The sequence below is a fragment of the Macrotis lagotis genome, chromosome 4 (assembly GCF_037893015.1).
Source record: "Macrotis lagotis isolate mMagLag1 chromosome 4, bilby.v1.9.chrom.fasta, whole genome shotgun sequence".
Lineage (NCBI taxonomy): Eukaryota > Metazoa > Chordata > Mammalia > Peramelemorphia > Peramelidae > Macrotis > Macrotis lagotis.
This window is the reverse complement of record NC_133661.1, coordinates 57,802,105-57,824,113: the sequence shown is the minus strand read 5'-3', so window position 1 is coordinate 57,824,113 and position 22,009 is coordinate 57,802,105. Positions and strand designations below refer to the sequence as shown.

General features: G+C 36.4%; 1 protein-coding gene across 10 annotated transcripts in view; it reads left to right on the top strand.

Annotated features, from left to right (window-relative positions):
• KCNMA1 (potassium calcium-activated channel subfamily M alpha 1) overlaps positions 1-22,009 on the top strand; it is a 637,032-nt gene that overhangs the window by 505,230 nt on the left and 109,793 nt on the right. For 6 of the 10 annotated variants that reach the window (XM_074232914.1, XM_074232913.1, XM_074232912.1 and 3 more), the window contains one exon: positions 21,794-21,880. The exons of the other annotated variants lie outside the window; for them this stretch is intronic. In XM_074232914.1, coding sequence (XP_074089015.1) covers positions 21,794-21,880 — 87 coding nt within the window. The remainder of the gene's footprint in view (positions 1-21,793; positions 21,881-22,009) is intronic. 10 annotated transcript variants of the gene reach the window in all.

Sequence of the window (22,009 nt, the reverse complement as noted above, 5' to 3'; positions counted from 1 at the left end):
GGTTTCTTACCAAAATGAAAATGTGCCCTTTCTTAAATGAGCTCTAAGCAGAGTGTCTGGTCCAAAGTAAGCATTTAATAAAGACCAACTGACTCTTCATAGGACCAGAACCACCTAGCCCCCCAAGCAGGGAACTTTGAAAATCTTAGAATGATCCATCATCATTGATAATCCTGTATCAATTTCTGATCTTTCTCTGCTTTTTCATAGTCCTCCAATTCAAATATTTAGACTGGAATCCCTTCTAAAGCCCTCTCATTGCTATGGATTTTTCCTGCTTGATTTGAGAAAGAGATAATTTTCCTGTAAGATTGTCCATAGATCTTTTCCAGTCATTGGTGATACTTAGGTTAATTTGGAATAATGCCCTGCTTTTTGTCAATAGTGATATAGCTATTTCCTTTCTGTTAAGAGAAGTACTGCTCTTAACACATACTATTAAGAAAATAATTCCTACTGGTATTTTCAGAACCAAAGTGCTAAAGGGAGCTTAAAAAATAGAAAGGTAGGGACAGGTAGGTGGCACAGTGGATAAAGCACCGGCCCTGGAGTCAGGAGTACCTGGGTTCAAATCTGGTATCAAACACTTAATAATTACCTAGCTGTGTGGCCTTGGTCAAGCCACTCAACCCCATTTGCCTTGCAAAAACCTTAAAAAAATAGAAACATAGAAACTAATGGAGTAAAGAGTCAAAGAACTAATTTGACTGGACACATTAAGAATGAAATCAAAAAGAATTGACTGAGGTTAAGCTCTCAATATTTAGGAGTATTCTTGAGCAAACAATTTTGGTAAATACTCCATAGAATAATCAGAGAAATCTGGAAAAGGGCCATGGTCAGAGAGAGCTAAGGATGAAGGAGGTTTTGGGGTAAAAGGGAAAATTTTCAATACTTCTGCTGATTTATCCTTTAATGTTAGGGTACAGAATCCAATGTGGTCATTGGATGGTGTAATGGTGAAATAGTATAGAGTCATCAACATTTTGACTTTTAACCCCTGCAATTCCAAAAAGATTGAGGAGAAAGACAGGCAAGGGCAAACTTCATACTACTTTTATATCATTGAGTACTAAGACTGGTACAGTAGAATGATCTAAATCAAATCCTGGCTCTTCCATTATTGACTGGGTGACCATGGACAAATAACCCAACTTCTCTTTGCTTTATTCTCTTCATATGGGAAATAAGGAGTTAGATTGAATGACTTTTAATTTCTGTTCTGCCATTTTCTCTCAGTATATTCACCAAGGGGTACTTGTTCAATTTCTGCTTCTTATTCTTGACCTGGAAGTAATGCTTTAGAGGCATAGTATCAAGCTCAAACAGAAACATCAACACTGATCCATAGGTAAGGATCCTTAAGGTTGCTCATTGACTTAATTTAAAAATGTAACCCTATTTATATTTTATTATATTTTTATTTAGTTTGTTATATACTTCCCAATTTCATTTCTAATCTGTTTCAGGCAGTCTCATTAGGAGTATATTGTAGGCCAAATCTTTGATACCTAGTTTAAATTTCTCAAATTTCCTTCATGTATATGTATCATATTTGATCTTAGCAACAAATGTGAAACCATGGGGCAGGTAATCTGGCCAGGACTGATCAATCCCATCTGTCACATCAGTAAATGAAGATGTAAATAAGTTAAGTGGGTTGTCTTAGACTAAGTAACTAGCCAGCTATAGATCTGGGATAGTGCTCAGATGTTTGGTCTAATGTTGCTATCTCCCAAAACAGTTGTAAATAATAATAGCCAACATTTATATTTCCACTTAAACATTAATTTAAATGTAAAAACACCTAAATGTGTACATATATCAATACATATGTGTATTTATAAATATACCCATATGTATATGTTCTTCCTATACATACAGATATTTGCATCTATCTATATGGATACAGACACCATATTACATATGTCTTAGTGTACTTTCAAGCATCTCTCATACACTCATATTCTAATACACTTAAAATACACATTCACACATGTATCATATATACATACATGCATACACACATACACATATCTATATTTATTTCACCAAAGCCTTAGTATGATCCTCTGAGATGCTATTGAAGGTATTATTATTATTATTATTATCATCATCATTATTATTGGTTTTGCAAGGCAATGGGGTTGTGACTTTCCCAAGGCCACACAATTGGGTAATTATTAAGTGTCTGAAGTCAAATTTGAACTCAAGTCCTCCCAATTCTGGGGCCAGAGCTCTATTCACTACACCACCATATTGTAGGTATTATTATTCCCATTTGCAGATTAGGAAAGGCTATTAAGTTTATGAGTTGGGATTCTCACTCAAGTGTTCTAAGTCCAGCACATTATCCACTACCCCATCCAGACACCCTTATTCAGTGACTAAAAACATTGTCAATTTGGACCTGTGGATCTAATAAATTCCCTTTGAGGCATGACAAGAGAAGGGGATGACAATTTTTGTGAATTTAAAAAAAAGATTTTTAGAATAATCCAACCCATTAACAACTAAGCAATTATTTTCCATATCATTAAATAAGTAAAACAGAACTATGGACAATTATTAACTGTCTTAGGGTGGTGATGGTAAGGGGGACATGCCAAGTAGCTTTCCACAATTAATGTGATATGGTTAAACTTGGACCATTTGGATTATTTTGGCATCTTCATCCACAAAGTATAAGGGGACAGATTATTGTCTCTAAATACCTTCAAACTCTACCTTGCTTTGGGGTTGTGATTGAGCTATGATGAGTAATTTACTTTCCTGGTAAACTGAGAGTTATATTAAAAGTCCTTCTTTTTGCTCAAGTTGCAAAACTTTGCAAAAATGGAAGCTGGTTTTGCGACTTTGGTAAGCTCAGTTTAGCATTTTAGGTTTTAAAAAGTATCTAGGAGCATCTTGTCATCATTCTAAAGCTCAGTTCTCATTTTTCAGGGCTAGAAATGGAGATGGATCATCTTGGGATCACAGACCCAGTACTGGAATGGGCCCTTAGTGACTATCTAGGTCAGACCCCTAAATTGACAAATGCGTTTTCTTAGCCTGAGAGAGTTTGTGACTTCCCCAGGTCACACAGGTAGTGATGAAGAAAATGTTTACTGTGTCTGGAGAATTTTCCTCAAAGTTATCTTTTCTTAACTGTTAAATGAAATTCTTAATATTATCTTATCTTTTGATCATTTACTTCTGGGGGGGGGATAAGGATTCAGTTTATTGAGAATTCTGGTCAAATTCCCAAGGGGAATTTGGGCTAGTCTGTGTGGATTAGTGTTGATGAATGGGTGCAAAATTAGTATATGGGGTATTATATTTAGCCTGATAAATTTTCTAGATGCTGGTAGAGAACTAGTTACTCAAACCAATAAGAAATAGAAATATTCCATTTGTGTAGTGCAAATTTCTTTTTTTCCATTTGCCTTTGCTCTTTCAGAATGCCTAATGTATATTTTATCAAGTAGCCTCCACATGGATAGATAGCATACCATCTTGTCTTTCCATGGAATTGATTTGGGTCTACCAGTTCAGTTATTTCTCCCTATGAAGGAAGTTATGTCAAACCTAGTCAACAAATTAACAAGCGTCTATTAGGTGCTTGCTGTTTTCCAGGTATCATGCTAAGAGCTAGGGAAACAAAAATTTGTGATGGGGAAAAGAATGAAAACTCTGCTCCCTGTTTTCAAGGAGTTAATGGGAAAGCCAATATATATATATAAACAGCAAAAACATTTATATATATATATATATATATATATATATATATATATAATAAATGGAAGATATTTTCATGGAGGGAAGGCATTGGTAATGAGGGAGGATAAGGAAGGATTTTTTTTAGAGGATGGGATTTTGTCTGGGGAGCTAGAAGGTCCATGAGATAGAGAAGAACACAAGCAGAATTTCATCCAGGGAAAATGCTAAGTGAGTGGAGACATAAAGTGTCTTGTACAAGAAAATGGTAAGGAGGCCATTGGTGACCAGAGGTAGCCAGGTGGCACAGTGAATAGAACATCTGGCTCAACACAAGCTTACAGACAAACTGTGTTGTCTGAGGTTAGATTTGAGCTCAGATTTCCATACTGCAGACCTCACACTCCATTCTATTTCATATATATAAATATATATATATATATATATATATATATATATATATATATATTTGAAATATTCATTCCTATGCAGTTAGTCTAATGGTGAACATCTCCAATCTTAGTCTATGTACATCAGGAATACAATGCCATATATATATATATATATATATATATATATATATAAAACTAACTATAATGTGAAGCAGAATGCAGTGGGGTTTAGGAGATAGGTACAAATAAAGTGCTATAGGAAGGTCAGAGAATGGTGAAATTGTTCTTGGTTGGCTATCAGGTAAGATTTTATGGAGGAAGTAGCAAGGAAGGTAGATTATTTATGTTTATAAAGCATTTTTCATGGTATCGCTTAATAAGTGTTTATTCCCTTTCTGATGAAGATCATGGAGTTTGACCTTATTTGATAGATAATGGAGTGATACTAAAGAGTACTGAGGAGGATAACATAACTGAAACTGCTTTAGTACAGTGGAGAGGAAGGTAGATTGAAGGTTTTGCTACTAGGGTGGGTGAGATCACCCAAAAGGTTCTCATGGTAGTAGGGAGGTGTTAGGGGTGCAGTGGAATGAAATAGACAGCCTTGGTATAGAAAATGATGAGTAAGAATCCATTTGACTTGATTATTGATTGATGGGGGGTGAGGGTTGAAGGAAGATGCTAGGATCATTCATTTCTTCCTTAAGAAAAATAGGGAAGTTGGGGAGAGACCAAGTTTGAAAGGAAAACTCAGGCATGTCAAATTCATGGATATCAGAGTGGACATGTTTAATAGCAATCAGTTAGGAAATGCCAGCTTGGACCCAGGACAAGTCAGACCCAGATATATAGGAGCAAAGATTCAGAACTGGAAGGAACAGAGACCGTTTCCTCCAATCGCCTTACTTTACAGATAAGGAAAATGAGATCCAGGGAGGTTAAGTCCTTTGTTCAAAGTCACACAGGTATTAATTGTTCTCATTCCAGTGTCAGGGATCTTTTCTTCTCATTTTCTCTATCATGTACACTAAAGTAATATATAAAAGATAGGTAGGTGGCAGAGTGGATAAAGTACCAGACTTGGAGTCAGGAATATTCATCTTCCTGAGTTCAAATCTAGCCTTTGACATGTATTAGTTGGGTGACCCTGGGCAAGTCACTTAACCCTGTTTGCCTCAGTTTTCTCATCTGTAAAAAGAACTGGAGAAGGAAATGACAAAACTCTCTAGTATCTCTACCAAGAATATCCCAAATGGGGTCATGAAAAGTCAAACAAAATTGAAAAAGACTGAAAAGCAACATATATAAAACCTTGGGAATAGATGAGTTTGCTAAAGGAAAGGGTGTAGGGAGAGAAGAAAATATAATTGAATGTTGATCCTTGTAAAAAGAAATAAACAGGGATGTTCAGGTGCTACTCCCTTCCAGACAGAGTGGTGATAGATGCGGAGTACAGATTGAAACATGTATAAAGGGGAACCAATACAACAAACCTACAGATGGTGCAGATTAAATGATAATATCCCAAATAATATCTGTCCAAAAAAATCCTAAAAATGATATTTTAAAGAAAATAATAGCAATGGGACAAAGTAGTCAAATTTATGACACATAGTCAAAATAGCTCTGAAAAGAAAAAACATTACATCTCTGAATACATATCAATAGAAGAGAAAAAGAAAGGATCAATGATAGGAGCATTGACGATAATTAGAAAAATGAATGATTGGAGTGGGGTGTAACAGAAACATTTCATTCCCTTATTTTTGATGCTAAAAATTCTTGAGAGGGATTTATCTTACCAGCCCTTTCCCAGGTGATTGGGAATGGGAAAAAGAGGAGAGAGGCCTGGGAGGATGGTTTCAGGAACAAAGACTTTGAATTTCCCATTGGAGATAGCATTTATCCTGTAAGTTCCAAGCCTGTAGTCCAAGATGCATATACTCAGAATAGTCACTTGGGGATATTTATCCCACCTTTCTTACTGCTCCTTTTTTAGTTATGGAGGACATCTCTAAGTATATGGTGATCCCAACTTATCTATCAATACTGATTTTGATATCCTAAGCATTTTGAAACTACACTATGCACCCCTTCCCTGCATAGCCTTAGATATAAAGAACAAAACATAACAAAAGCATCATTTTAATAAGCAGAGTTAGTTCAAGGTAAATCTAAAGAAAACATCTTTAAGGAAAGGCAAATGCTTTACCTGTAATTTGAATTGTTAAAGAGCATCTTTAAATTTCATTCAATTCTGTATTTATTAAGTGGCTACTATGGCTAAGACAAAAGATGGCATGGCTTAGTGGATAGAGACCCAGTGTTAGAGCTTTAGAGGAAAATCTGGCTTCACTCTGTCTTAGACATTTAACTGGTTGTCCCATCTAAGACACATTACTTAACATATTAGTTCACCCAGGTAACTCTTAGAGGTAGCTAGTGGCACAGTGAATAAAGAGAGGGAGCTGAAATCAGGAAGACTGAGATCCTGCCTCAGACTTGACCTCTTTCTGACTCAGTTTCCTCATTTGTAGATGGAAAAAAATAACAATCTTGTTGAGGGCTCAAACAATATTTAAAAAAGAAAACCATGGAACAGCTAGGTGACACAGTAGATAGAGCACAGGTCCTGGAGTCAGGAAGACCTAAATTCAAATCAGACCTCAGACACTTAATAATTACCTAGCTGGGTGACCTTGGGCAAGTCATTTAACCCCATTGCCTTGCCAAAAAAAAACATGTTGCAAGACAAAGGTTTTATGTAATGCTAGTTATTGGTGAGTCATTTCAGTTGTTTCCAACTCTTCATGACTCCCTTTTAAGGTTTTCTAGGCAGAGTTACTAGAGTGCTTTGCCATTTACTTCTCTAGCTCATTTTACAGTTGAGGAAACTGAGGCAAACAGAGATTTTTTTTTTACCAAGGGTTATACAGTTAGTTAAGTGTCTGAGACTGGATTTGAACTAATAAAGATAAGTTTTCCTGGTTCCAAGCCCAGTGCTCTATTCACTGCAGAACAGTGTGAGATTCACATTGATAGGACCACCCTTGCTTAGGATTCTTTATAAAAATGAAATCAGTTTCATTCTCTGCCCTCCCCACTCAATAAAAGTCTAATGTTCTTTTAAAGTCATCTAATCTAACTGATGTATTGGAAACTGGATGGTAGAGTTGATACAGTAAAAAAGACCTGTGTTTGAATACTCCCTCTAACTTTTATTAGCTGTGCAACCTTAGGTGAGCAATTTAATGTCTCTGAACCTTGGGTTCCTCATTTGTAAAATGAGGGGAGTGGGATTCAGTTGCTTCGAATATTCTGCTTCTGAGTCTAAGAATCAGTGATTCCCCTTACACACTTAATACTTCTAAAATAAGAATTTTAAAAACATTTGAAGAAGCATCCATTTTTGTCACCCATTGTAAACTCCTTCAGTCTTCAGATCTTCATTATACTTCATTAAATGAAGTTCTTTTTCCCATATTTTTGAATCTATTTTTCATTGGTCTGGCCACAGAAGAGAGAAATAGTAAATAGCTGACATAACTGTCTTAAGTGGTCCAACCAGCTGTTTCTCCCTCCAAGGAATACATCCCTCCAAGGAAGAAGAGCTTGAGAGTTCTTCTAGCCATGGTGTCTATTGGAATCTTTCCCTTATTCACACTGTAAAATAGGTTTTGTGTGTTTCAGGGTACTTTAGGGGAGGCTTTTTGCCCTCTTCTTTCCATCCTTCCTGAAACCTAAAGAAAGCTTCTATTTCTTAGCCTTTGGTCTCCTTGTCTACTACTTCAAGTCCTGTTATTTTTTTTTAACTTTTGCATTCAACTTCTGCCAAAAATGAGTGGTCAGATTTTGAGTTTGGTAAAAAGTTTGAGCATTCTAATGAATTTCCTGAATTATGAATTTTGTGCTCTCTTTTCAATATTGCATTCCTTGCTATAAGTGAATCCCCCCAAATTGAGGCTCACATTTTGTACCCGGGAAGGGCCATGGTCTAACCCCTCCAGTTTATGGATGAAGAAACTGAAGACTCAAATGGTTATGAATATATTCCATAAAGCTAATAAGGACAAATCCAGAATTTGCACCTATGTCCTTTTAAGACCAAAATCATTGTTCTTTCCACTGCACCAAGCTGTCTTGGGGTCAAAGACTGTATATTTAGTATATAAAACATGGTGGAAAGGATAAGGGACATCCTGGATCTTAACTTTGACCCCTTATCTGAGAACAGACTTTTTAAATGAATTCTTTCCCATGTGGCTCTATTTCTCATTTTTTATGAATTTATGGCACATATGATGCGAATCCTTCATTCTCCATTTCCTGAACCTTGAACTTAAAATTCAGATTAGAGTCATAACTCTGACAATGACCCACGGCATGACCATAAGCAAGTCACTTTATCTCTGAGCCTCAGTACCCTTATTTGTAAAATGATGTTGAGCTAGATAATCTCCAACTTCTATGGTTATGATCCTATAATCTCCCTGCCCCAAAACTTGTTGTCCCCCCCCCCACTCAAGACAGATAGACAGTCTCTGGGTAAAGGAAATCTTTAGCCTGTCTTGATAATAATGGAAACAATTGTGCAAGGGATGCCCTTTGGTGGTGGCATGAGTTCTTTTTCATTAGCGATAAAATCTCAATAACTTTTTGAAATTATAGTGAGTTTCCCATCGGCCGTATTGGAAATGGCACCAGCCTCCTTCACATAACAATCCAAATACTGGCTGGCTCGAGCTTCCCCTTAAGTACTGGAATGTTATCAGTCTGGTATTTTTGTTCCCGATCTAATCAGGGCAATATAGAAACTGCCATTTTTCATTTGTTGGGGCCCTTTGATCCCAGTCTGTTTATTTGTTTCAAGTAAAAAATATGATTTCTATTGCATACATCTATCCTTTCAAGTACTTTTTCTGTTTGAGATCAAATCACAGTTGTAAGGAGTGCAGTCATTAGTTATCACTACTAGATTCTGGGCCCTACACTTTATTTCCGCTCTTAGAAAATTGCCATCCTTTGAGCTCTCATAACGATCAATTGCATTGAAACAGCTATATGCTTTGGTATTAATTTATTTCACAGTTTCCTTTGCAGATGTAATCAGAGTCCCCTATCACATATCCATTTCTTCTTTTTATTATATTCCTTTGCCTCTACTTTTCTGCCATCATTTACCTAAGAATGACAGGTGGAGCTTCTTTGCACTCCGTAGCAGTGACTTATATTCTACCTGGACTTTCTCCATTGCCATTTTTTAGTATGATATTATTTTATAAATGTAATCCTAGCTATTTCTAATGTGGGTGTTTGTTCTATTGGCAAATTTAGTAAATGACACTTTGGTTTCAGGGACATTTTTTTAAAAGGGGAAATGAAAACACCCACTTCTGCAAACCACTGAATGTTATGTTTAAGACTATCTTCTTAACATGAAGGAAACACTCAGAGAGATTAGTAATTCATTTTTCTGATTTCGTAGCGTTTGGGACTTCCATTTGTATCATTTTTGTAAGCAATCAAGCTGAGGCATTTAATAATGTGTTGTTAGTGTAAATGAGCCTATGCTTGGTTATTTATTTGGATATTTACCAGGTGACTTATGGTGCTTTACATATTAGAATTGGTTTGTCAACAATTAACATTCTCGGCTTTTATATAACCCATACTTCAGGTAATAGTGGATTATTAAACTGCAACCAGTGTGTTAGAAATCTGCCGACTGGTAATAAAATTCCTATGTATAACAGCAGCTGAGAAATACTGCTGTGTATTTATGCATAGATAGTAAGATAGATGGGCTCAAACCACAAAGTCTTGAAATGCAGTGTGAGACCAGCAGGTGGTGCTGCTTTTCTAGAAATGAAATCATCTACCTGCAATGCATCCCAGGGTCTTCCCTAGACCCACCACTTTCTCTTTATTTCTCTTCTAAGGTTTTTATTGTTGATTTTTTTGCTCTGAGGCATTTATTTCAATTTGAAAAGTAAAAACTTAAAAATAATGAAACAATACAACTTCTTTCTAAAGTAACTTGCTGGGTTTTTTCTTTCTTTTTCCTTTTTTTTTGTACTTGAAGGGAGTAAAATATTCAACACAAAAGATCACATGGAAAGTAGGTCTTTAGAAATGACTGTGGACCATTGGGCTACCTCCTTTGCTTAACAGTAAGCTATATGAAAAATTCCCACTTTTGTCTAGAATTTATCCCTGTACATATATACTCTAACAGAAAATGAAAGAATGAGGGACTTTTTTTTCCTTTTTTAAATACAATACAAAATTCCTTACCGACTTAATGTGTTTTATAAATATATCTTCAGGGCTGATAGGTGGCATAGTGGATAAAGTACCGGCCCTGGAGTCAGGAGTAGCTGGGTTCAAATCTGGTCTCAGACACTTAATAATTACCTAGCTGTGTGGCCTTGGGCAAGCCACTTAACCCCATTTGCCTTGCAAAAACCTAAAAAAAATAAAAAATAAAAAAATAAATATATCTTCAATCCTTCTATTATAAACCTTCTGTGATCCACCTCACTAAATAGATAGTAACGTTATTCTGGGTGAGAAATCTAGGTCTGTGGCTTGCAAGATCTTGTGTATATTTTCAGACTGAAGCTATGTTAGCACAATGCTAAGAAGGGTGATTAATAAGATATCCAGTCAACTACTCTGCTTTTTAATATCATAGGGAAAACAAGCAATTGACAGACTTTGTTTTTGTTTGTTTTCTTTTCAATCATGTTTTCCCAACATTTGTGAAGCTATGGAAAGCTTTCAGAGATTTAAATTTTTGATTCTTCCTTTTCCTGAAGGTGCACACAGAGATGAGAAACCCTCACTCCAAACTGAGCAAACACCTCTAGAATATTCTGACACTAAAGGGAAGAGTTTTGTGTCTTTGAAGGTGGGAAAAGGGAATTGAGAAATATTTAAAGTTGTATTGGGGAGAAAATTGGAACTCTTTTCAAATTCTTCCAATGTCAAAAGGATTCAATTTAAGAAATATTTATTATATGTCTACTATTTTCAAGACAGTTTGTTAGGTATGAAACTTCCAAAGGTAAAAAGGGAATTGATTCCTGCCTGCTAGGGATGATGGGGGAAAGGAGAAGTGTGGATAATACAATGCAGCTACAACAACAACAGCAACCTGATCACTTATCATCATCATATGCATTTATATAGTACTATATGATTTCCTTCCTTCCTTCCTCCCTCTCTCCCTTCCTTCCTTCCATTCTTTCCTTCCTTCCTTCTCTTTCTCTCTCTCTCTCTCTCTCTCTCTCTCTCTCTCTCTCTCTCTCTCTCTCTCTCTCTCTCTCTGAATGTCTGAGTTAGGATTTGAATTCAAATCTTCCTGATTCCAAATACCGCACTCTATATACTGTGCCACCTAGTGGTCCACTATGTATAAAAGTATTCCAAAGTAATACAAACCAATATTGAGAAGAATGGAGTACCAATAACTGGGTTTGAAGTTGAGGGGAGACTCTGAAAAGACCCTCTTTAAGAAATAGCTAAGGGGGGGAGGCTAGGTCGCACAGTAGATAGCACCAGTCCTGGAGTCAGGAGAACCTGAATTCAAATCTGGCCTCAGACACTTAATAATTACCTAGCTATGTGGCCTTGGGCAAGCCATTTAAGCTCTTTGTCTTTCAAAAACCTAAAAAAAAAATAGCTAATAATGGCAACAGGTGCAAATGAGGAAAGAGACACCATTTCAGGAATGGAGAATCACTGGGCAGAAAAACAGAGGGGGCAGATAGATAGAAGGCCACATATAAAAGCTAGCAGGTCAGGGTCATGAGTTTTTTCTCTTCCCAAGGAATTTTTCAAATAAAAAATAAAATGAAATGTTTCAATTTAAAATCATTATTTTTTTTAAAAAATAGATCTAATAAATGGTTATTCCATCTTTTATGTATCTAAAGAGAGCTTTATAATGTGTAGGATTAAGTTTTAGTATGACACACTTTACCTTTCTTATATTAAAAATTCTCTCATTTAGGTGGGTTTGAACAGAAGCCTAAAATATTAGCAATTCAGGATAATGAAGGACTAGAGAATTGAGGGAAACATTTCCTTCTCTATTAATTCATGTGAAAGTGGCTTATGTTAAAAATTATATTTAAAAAAAATTCCTTTGAATGGAATCAATTGCTTTGGAAAATCAAATTGTGGTTGGTTTTCCTTGAGTTTTTTTTTCCTCTCATGGAGGGTAGAAGCAAGTCCAGTAGGAGACAGAAGAAAATAATTGCTGCTGGAGTTGAGAGCTCAATTGGGAGGAATCAACTATGACCCCTGTCAAAAGCATTACAGAACTTGATTTTCCTGTCAAATATATTCCCTGAATGGAAAAAGAGATATCCAAAGGAATAGGACAATTACCAAAAGTCTCATTCTTATTTATTGGTGTTGTTATTTAGGGCTTACTCTCATATAGTAGTTTATCTTGGTGCCACATAACTTGAGCTTGTTTGTTTTCTCAAGATGTCATTCTCGGCAATCCCTTTGAATTCTGGTACGTATAGTATAGAGTTGTCTAATAGCCAACTTGTTGTCTGGGAGGTTTGGGCTATAACTTTCAATAGCTCCCCATTGATTGCCTAGAAAAGAAAGTTAAAATTCCTTGGGGTCTTTAAGGACCTTTATCATCTGACCAGAGTCTATCCTAGCAAAGTTTTCCCTCGTTAGTTGTCTCAACTCTTCTGCCTCTAATTGCTCTAGCCGCAGTAGTTTGGTGACTCCTCCTCAGTCTTTCCTTCCTCCATGTTTCCTACCATTCCTCCTTCTGGAATGCTTTCACTGTTCTTCTCCCTACATGGTTGAGGCTAGCTACTTCTCTAAGATTCAGGTTGAGTTTCACCTCTTCTATGAATCTTCCTCAGTCCCCAGTTCTCAGCATCCTTTCTTTCTTAACTTTTAACACTAAGTATCAATAATATTTATTTTGTAACTAATCATATCCTGCCTAGGAAACTACTGTATCATTTTTTAAATTCTTGTATGATTATTAAATTTTTTTTTAGTTTTATGTTTCATTTTTCTGTCTAATTTATAACCTCTAAATAGGTGGGACCTACAGATCTCTCCCTTCTCGTGAGGGTCTAGTACAATATCTTGCACAGTATATGTTTATCAGATATGTGCTTCTTTTTTCTTTTTAATTTTTTTAATTAATTTTTCCCCATATGCACATGAATATTTTTAAGTTACAAAATTTCCTTCCACCCTCCCTTCCTACCCCCTCCCCTCAGCGGCAAACACTCAGGTCAGCATTGTACATACATATTTTTGATAAACAATTACAGATTAATCACTTTCCGTATGAGAAATTAGGATTAAGGAAAAGATATACATAAGAGATAATTTTTTAAAAATGTTCATCAGATTCTGAAGGGTTGGGGTTTTTTGGTTGTTCTTTGTTTTGTTTTTCTTTGGATCCTCTGGATGGGGATAACATTGCCCATAGCTGGTCTAATATAGTTGTCCCAGGTCTCTGAATGGCTGAGAGGAGCTGCTTCCCTCAAGCTGATCATCTCACAATGTTGTTGTTAAGGTGTACATTGTTCTCTTGGTTCTGCTCCTGTCTTTCAGCATCAGATCCTCTAATTCATTCCATATGTCTCTAGAGTCTGACAGTTTATGGTTCCTTATAGAAAAATAATATTCCATAGTATTCATGTACCATAACTTGTTTAGTGGTAGGTACTTCTCTTGTATTTTATATTTTTATTTTTTATTTTTATTTTTTGCAAGGCAATGGGGTTAAGTGGCTTGCCCAAATGCCACACAGCTAGGTAATCATTTAGTGTCTGAGGCCGAATTTGAACTCAGGTCCTCCTGACTCCAGGTCTGGTGCTCTATCCACTCCACAACCTAGCCACCTAGGTAGGTAATTCTTAATGCAAACAGCTAAATAGTGCAATGGTGTGGCATCAGCAAAATCTGAGTTCAAATTTGCCTTAGATACTCATTAGCTGTGTAACTCTGGGCAAGTCTTGAAACCCCTCTCAACCTCAGTTTCTTCATCTGTAAAATAATTCAATTCAATTAGATATAAAATTAATCATAAATTTAAAATAAAATAATAAATGTAAACTTAATAATAATAATGAATAACTATAGCATCCTACTTTCCAAGATTATTGTGATGATCAAATGACTTAAGTTTTGTAATTCAATTAACTTAGTTCCAGACACATAGAAGGCACTATATAAATATTAGCTATCATCCTCACCATCATTGACAGACATAAAATCAGAGATATATGGGTAGTAATACAAAAACCATCAAATCCTAGAATGGATGTTCAATATATTTCTAAAGTAAAAGGCAAGTTGCACAGCTTTCATTCAATGAATATTTCATTGAGTACTTACTATAAGCAAGGTTCTTTGCCCATGTCTTCTCCAGGAAGGTGCAAAGAAACTGATACAACCCCAGAGCTTATAAAGACCTAAGATATTAATAAATACTTATGATTCAATCAGTGAATGCCAAAGGCTGTTCAATGGAGAGAGTTCTGGAACTAGGCTTAGAGTTTACTAGCTTGATGATTCTGGGTGAGGCATTTAACTGCTTTTCACCCTCAGTTTCCCCCATCTGTAAACCCTCAAAGGGTTGGTAGTGAGGATCAAATGAGATAATATACAAATATGAATAAGAATTATGATTATTAAAAGACAGAGAATTCTCTGGACGGGGCAGTCAAGGAATGTTTCAGAAAAGAAATGGGACTTGAGCAATTATATGAGAATGGTGATTGCATTAGGCAGAGATAAAAATCCATTACTGATTAGGTTAATAATACTACTTCAAGACAATGGCTCTTATTTATCCTCTATTAATTCTCATATGATCATTGTCATATACCACTCTACTTGTATCTTTAAAAATTTGATAGAAAAAAGAAATCCTCATTGCTATTAAGGAAGAACAATTTCCTGTTATTTAGAGGGGACACTGGTGTTTTACCAGTTTTTCCATCTGATTTTCATTTGGTTTTACTCTAAATGGTCTCAGCTCTCACCAGTGGGGCCCCAGCTCTCCTCATCTTTTTCCTTTTTATCACATTTGACAAAACCTAATTTTTTTGACCTGAGTGATACATTAGGGCCAGATGGTATAAAGAAAAGGAGATGATGGTCAGATTAGCTCAAATGAGCAGATATTTCTTATAATTTTCCTCCAACAGTCTGCTATAAGAGAGCTTATAATGGTTAGATGAAAAACCAAAAATGTTAAGAATTGGAGAGGAGAAATGGAAGAAGAAGAAAATGGGATTGATAGTATAGAGAAAGATTAATAGTGGCTAAACTATAGCCATTGGCTTAGAGAAATCCCAAATTAGATTCCATTGTTTGGGATTTATTTATTTATTTATTCATTCATTCATTTATTTATTTTAGTGTAGAGAAGTGCAGAGCCCAGAGGTGACCAAGAACATGAATTGATTCCAACTTCTTAAAGTAGTTTGCATCTCAGTGTGGGTTGTTATAGAATAGACACAGGGATTCTAAAATTCAAGAATGTCTTCAGAAAGTAATTAGCTCTTAAGAAACTGGCTAAGTGTATAGTTAATTTGATGCTGCTATGTGGACTAGTTCTCATATCCCCAGGTGAAGGGACTTCATTTCAATTTCCTTGGCAATCTTCTCCCTAATCAGCCATGTTGTATAAGTCTAATAGTCTCCTAAAGTCCATGCATTTTAACTTTATCTCAGTTTAAAGAAACTATCAGTTCAAAAATCTGGAATCACACTAAGCAAAATAATAGCTAGTATTTATATAGCACTTTTAAGATTTGCAAAGTGCCTTACACATGTTACCTCTTTTGATCCTTACTGCAACTTTGGGAGGTAGGGGCAATTATTATCCCCATTTTAAAGTTGAGGAAAATGAGGCAGAGAGACAGGGATGTGCAATGAGGGGGGAGGGAGAGGAGGCAGAGGAGGCAGAGCCTCACCTCACCTCTGATTGTGAAGGGTTGATTGTATTCAGCTGGAGCTTACACCAAGGATGTGGCAGGGGTATGTATTCAACGTTTTGTGGAGGCTCAGCTCTGCCTCCTCTGCTGCCCTTCACCACAGGTTCCTGCAAACAGAGGTTAAGGTTCACACAACTGTCTGAGGCCAGAATGGAACTCAGGTCTTCCTGATTCCGGGTCCAGAGAACTCCCTACTTCAATACCTACCTACTGTCTTTCCCATTCACAGAGGGCTTGGTGGAAACTGGAAAGATGTTATAGAGTCTGTGCTTGAGGCTATGGCCATGAAATTCAGGCTGGGAAACAATAATAAAGAAAATACTTAAGCATTATTAATTTTCTAAAATAGAAATATCAGAAATGATGGTCTATGTAGTAGGAAAATAAGGTTGACAACTTCTAACAAATCATTTAGTTGATACTCATTTGGGTTTCTGGAACTCCCACATGGAGGATAATCAAAAGGAAAAGGCAACCCTGATTTAAAAAAAGATGAAAAAATTCGGGCAAAAATTCTAATCAGGGGCTGCTAGGTGGCATAGTGGATAAAGCACCGGCTTTGGAGTCAGGAGTACCTGGGTTCAAATCCAGTCTCAGACACTTAATAAATTACCTAGCTGTGTGGCCTTGGGCAAGCCACTTAACCCCATTTGCCTTGCATAAACCTAAAAAAAAATTCTAATCAAAGTTCCATTGACCATGAAGACTTGTACCGGGCTTACAGTACAATAACTTAATGACTTCTTTGACAATTCATGTACAAAGAGTGTCTATGCTCAAATCCCCAAGGTTGATAAAGATGTAAACTTTATAGTTTCCTGATGTTTTCCCCCTGAAACTATCTTGCTCTCCCCTTATCATTTTCTCCCAGTTTCTGGCCATTCATATATGCAAATAATAACCTTTTTCCCCATCAAGGTTTCCTTTAATGTTTCAGTTCCACCATAGTTACCTCCATTTTCTTTCCTCTCACTCTCTACTTAACCCTTTAAAATCCAATTTCCAACCCTACTCTCCTCTGACACTGCCACCATTCTGGTACAGGGCTTCATCATCACCTGGCTGATCTAGTGCAATAGCCTACCAGTGAGTCTATCTGCCTTAAGTCCTTTCTCAACCTAGTCCATCTTCCAATTAACTACTACAGTGATTTTTCTTAAAGTGCAGGTTTGACCATGTCAGCCCCTTACTCAATAGACTCCAGTAGCTCCCTTTTGCCTCTAGGATTAAATATAAAATGGTTTTTTTGGCATTCAAAATTCCACTTATCTACCTGTCCAGCCTTCTGATGCTGTGGCTCTTTGATACAGTGACACTATCCTCCTGATTGTTGTAGGAAAAAGACTTTTTGGCTATTTCCCATGTCCAGAATGACCTGCCTCCTCATTTCAGCCTATTGGCTTCCCTGATTCTTTTAAACCCCAGCTTAAATCACATCTTCTTATGGAAAGACTTTCCCAATCTCTTAATCCTATTAATTCCTCCTATTATTTCCTATTTATCTTGCATACAATTTGTTTTCAATATTTATTGTCCTTCCCATAAGACTGTCAGCATCTTAAGGGTAGGGACTGTATTTTGTTTATGTTTTTTTCTCTTTTTTAACCCCTAGCACTTAACACAGTTCCTGAAACATGGTAAATATTTAATCAATATCGTTTGATTTATTGATTTGAGGATGTGCCTGCTATGTTCAAGGCTTCGACCATACAAAGATTACAACAAAAAACAACAACACAGTCCTCACTTTAAGAAGCTTACAATCTAATGGGGAAGGGATATAATGTGATAATGGGGAGAATCTGATAGGAAGGAAGGAAGGAGAGGGAGGGAGGGAGGGAGGGAGGAAGGAAGGAAGGAAGGAAGGAAGGAAGGAAGGAAGGAAGGAAGGAAGGAAGGAAGGAAGGAAGGAAGGAAAGGAAGGAAGGAAGGAGGGAGGGAGGGAGGGGGGGGAGGGAGGAAGGAAGGAAGGAAGGAAGGAAGGAAGGAAGGAAGGAAGGAAGGAAAGGAAGGAGGGAGGGAGGGAGGGAGGGAAGGAAAGGAAAGGAAAGGGAAGGGAAGGGAAGGGAAGGGAAGGGAAGGAGGAAGGAGAAGAAGAAAGAAGGAGAAAAAGAAAAGAAAGAAGAGAAGGGGGAAAGGGAGGGTGAGGGAGAGAGGGATTTATTGAATGCCTACTATGTGCCAGAATTGTTTTAAACATTTTACCCAAATTATCTCATTGATCCTCACAACCCCAGGAGATAGGTAAAAGCTCTCTGTTGTATAATTCAGGTAAATGAGTCAGACAAAGGCTAAATAACTTTCTCAGTGTCATACCACAAATAAGCATATGAGGCTGGATTGAAACTGAACTCTTCTCACTCTAGGTCCAGAACTCTCAACCATGCCACCTTGCTTGATAGGGACAAAAATATATAGAAAAATATTCTTCAGAAAATGGAGAAAAGAATGATCTCTTTCAACTTGTGATTGGTGGGGGGTGAGGCAAGCAGAAGGCTTCATATGTGTCCCCAACTAGTAACTGATAGATGCCTCTTGTTTTATTTTTAAAATGCATCAATCAGTCAATAGAGGAAAACTTGCATATTGGCTATGTACATGTAGGCAAACATTTGTGTCCTTACACATAAATATATATATATATATATATATATGAATGCATATGTATGTTTATATAGAGTATATACATGTATATTTATTTGTATGTATATATTCATATACATGTATTATATATATATATATATATATATATATATATATATATATGGAGAGAGAGAGAGAGGTAAACTCAGTATGGAAACTTCCTCTATTGTCATATATTAGCAACTTATTTGTAATTTATAACCTTGGGGTGTTATCTGGGGCAAATATACATATATATATTATATATGTGTGTGCTGTGTGTATATGTATATGTATATATATATACATCTAAATTATTAACACAGAACTATTTTTGGCATAACATCTAATGTAATTTCTTGATAAGAGTTTGATGGAAGACAAAACTAAAATGTGGCTTATGTAAATCAATGATATTATCTGATTTTTCCCCTCCTTTATAAAACTCTTATGTTTTAGGAGAATGTTATTTGCCACACAGTATATTTAAACTCATTTGACAATCAACCATACTATTAGAATCCCCTATGTGTAATTACATGAAAATATTTTTCAACCAATAGAGGCCATTTTGTATTATATGCCTGTGTAGAAAATTAAAATCTTTCCATTCACAATGACCATTTTTGATGCATCCATCAGGTAAAAATAATAATAATAAGCTTTTATCTATCAGACATCATTGCCTTGTGGTATACAGTCAATGATTTCCTTACATGTATTGTAAGGGTGGGGGAATCAAGTGATAATTATAAATTCATAAATACATAATTCATGAGAAAAATGATTTTTAAAGCAATGAATATAGAATTATATGTTTCTTAGAGGAAAATAACAGAGATGTTCTGATTAAGCCCATATCCTGGTATATGTTAAATTCAGACAAACTGATGAGGTACATTTTCTTTTCTGAAACCACCTTTGATAAGAAATACATTACAAACTCATCAGTTTGGTTTCCTGTTAACAAAGAGACAGCAGCCGTCTGGATCATTCTGGATCCGCAGTGAAACTGCCACACCATGTATCCTCCAACTAAAGCTGTGTACGTCTGACAAGGGGCAGATGAATCCAGGAGTTATTGTGCAGGGGCTTAAATCTATGCGGCAGCTGACGGTTGAAATAATCATCTATGTATCGCTCTGAGCAAGCTGGGGAAAGGTTGAAGCTGTATATTTTCAACATATCGAGTCTAATGGCTAATCTGTTGTCTTGTACAGGGTGCTGGGTGGACATGTACCAAATGCTGACAGTTCCGAGGAATTGCTTCTGGTAGATATCGTTTACCTGAGTCTTGGCGTGTTGGGTAGTCAAACAACCAGCTTAGATGGCACACACACACACACACACACACACACACACACACACACACACACACACACCCCACACACACAAATTCGTCTTTGCTTGGATACCAAGACCCAAAGAATCCATCAGCATTGGTATTAGAGGGCTTGTTAGCATTAGAAAATAATGCCAGATCAGGAGAGACCCCACCATTGGACCTCCTTAACTTTTATTCTCTGACTTCAACTGTTTCTCCATCAGAGACAGGAGGAAGGAAGGAAGGAGGGAGGGAAGGAGGGAGGGAGCAACCTCCTTGAGGTTGAGTGGGAAACAGCTTAGGGAGTTAAGGGAGACTGGTACAAATGAGGTAAAGAGAAAAAGAGAAGAGCCATGACTGTTGGAATTGGGGCTGAATATGTTTCATCTTACTCTTTGAGCACTCAGTCTTTGAAGAACTTCTTAAGAGTCCATCAGTCTCTCTAGAGTTAGATGGAGATGTGTACAGGGGGAAGGCAAAAGACTGGAGGCAGAGGAATTAGAGGAAAGTCAAATATATATATATATATATATATATATATATACATATATATGTATATATATATGTATATATGTTTTAGATCTCCAATTCCAATTTTTTTCCTTCTTACTCCTCAGGGGCTGGTAAAGTTATAGACATTCTAAAGGTATTCATTTCCCTTTTGTATTTTTCCTTTGAATTAGATTAAATTCGTTAATCCTTGACCGAAGAATACAAGGCACAATAATACTTGCTTGAAGCATCTCTTTTGAAAACACAATATCTTGAACATTAGCAGATACTTAATAAATATTAATTGATTGATTGATTGTTTGAAAGTAAATTTGGTGACAAGGAAGTAAAACCACTAGCATTCCAATGGTAGGCTGGCCCTACAAAGAAAGACACTTAACAGATAAGCATATGTTATTTCCATAAGAGGATTTATCTTAAATAGCTAATAAAGTACCCATAAGAAAAGATGATGGTATTGATCTACTCCTAGACAGATGCATTGCACCAGTACTTTAGCAGAAGAGCTACCCATTTTTCTTCACTCAGCCTCTCCTAAAATTCTGAGCTTAGATGACCAGAGTTTAAATTGTTTAGTTATGAACATGGATCTCTCTTTGCTCATCTGTTATCTTATTAAAACATTTTAAGATCTTAAAATACACCCATGTTCTATTGATATTTACTTTCACCACCATCGTATCAACAGCATCTTGACCATCACTCTTACTTGTCTCTAGAAAAATAGTTTACAAGCCATCTTTTGTAGATTAGGCAGATATATCAAGACAAAAGCTCTTCCCTGCCTAACTGATGAAGTACATTTTCATTTCTGAAAAAAGAAAGTGCCTTTCTTTTTCTCTCATGAAGTAAAAGTTTCCTTTGGGCTGATGACCTAGAATTGATAATAATCTCTTGTGAGTATTATTTTTAATGGATTTCAAAAGATAAAGAATCTTCTCTTGTAGAAGTGTATGTCTGTATGTGTGGGTGTTTTGTATGTATGTACACACTGATGATGGGGGAAGATATTTGTATTTTGGGGACCACTCTTGGTGAAAAATCATTCCACAGATGTTTCCAGTATCAGCATCATAACAACAACAGCAAAATATTTTCCAGGAAGGTGTTAGAAGGAAAAACCTACACTTCTCCAGTTTCAGTTCAAAGTTCTGATTCTACTTCATGTTAAAGTTGGTTTGAAACATTTTAAATGATAGCAACAAATGCTAAGCATTAATTTCCCTTTTTTTTTCCTTATTGTTTGGCAGTCAAGGATGAAGCCAAATCACGTTACCCCAAACGCGCATTTGAGCTCCAGAACGCAACTTCAAAATCACATCTTGTGACCAAGCCAGGTGAAGGAGTACCAGTACCTGTCCCCAATGTTAATTAACAGTAAAGGGAGTCTATTCCACCCAGCACCTTTGACTTTTGCACTGTTATCTTCTGAGTGCACTTGAGCTAGGGATATCTACCTCCTCTCC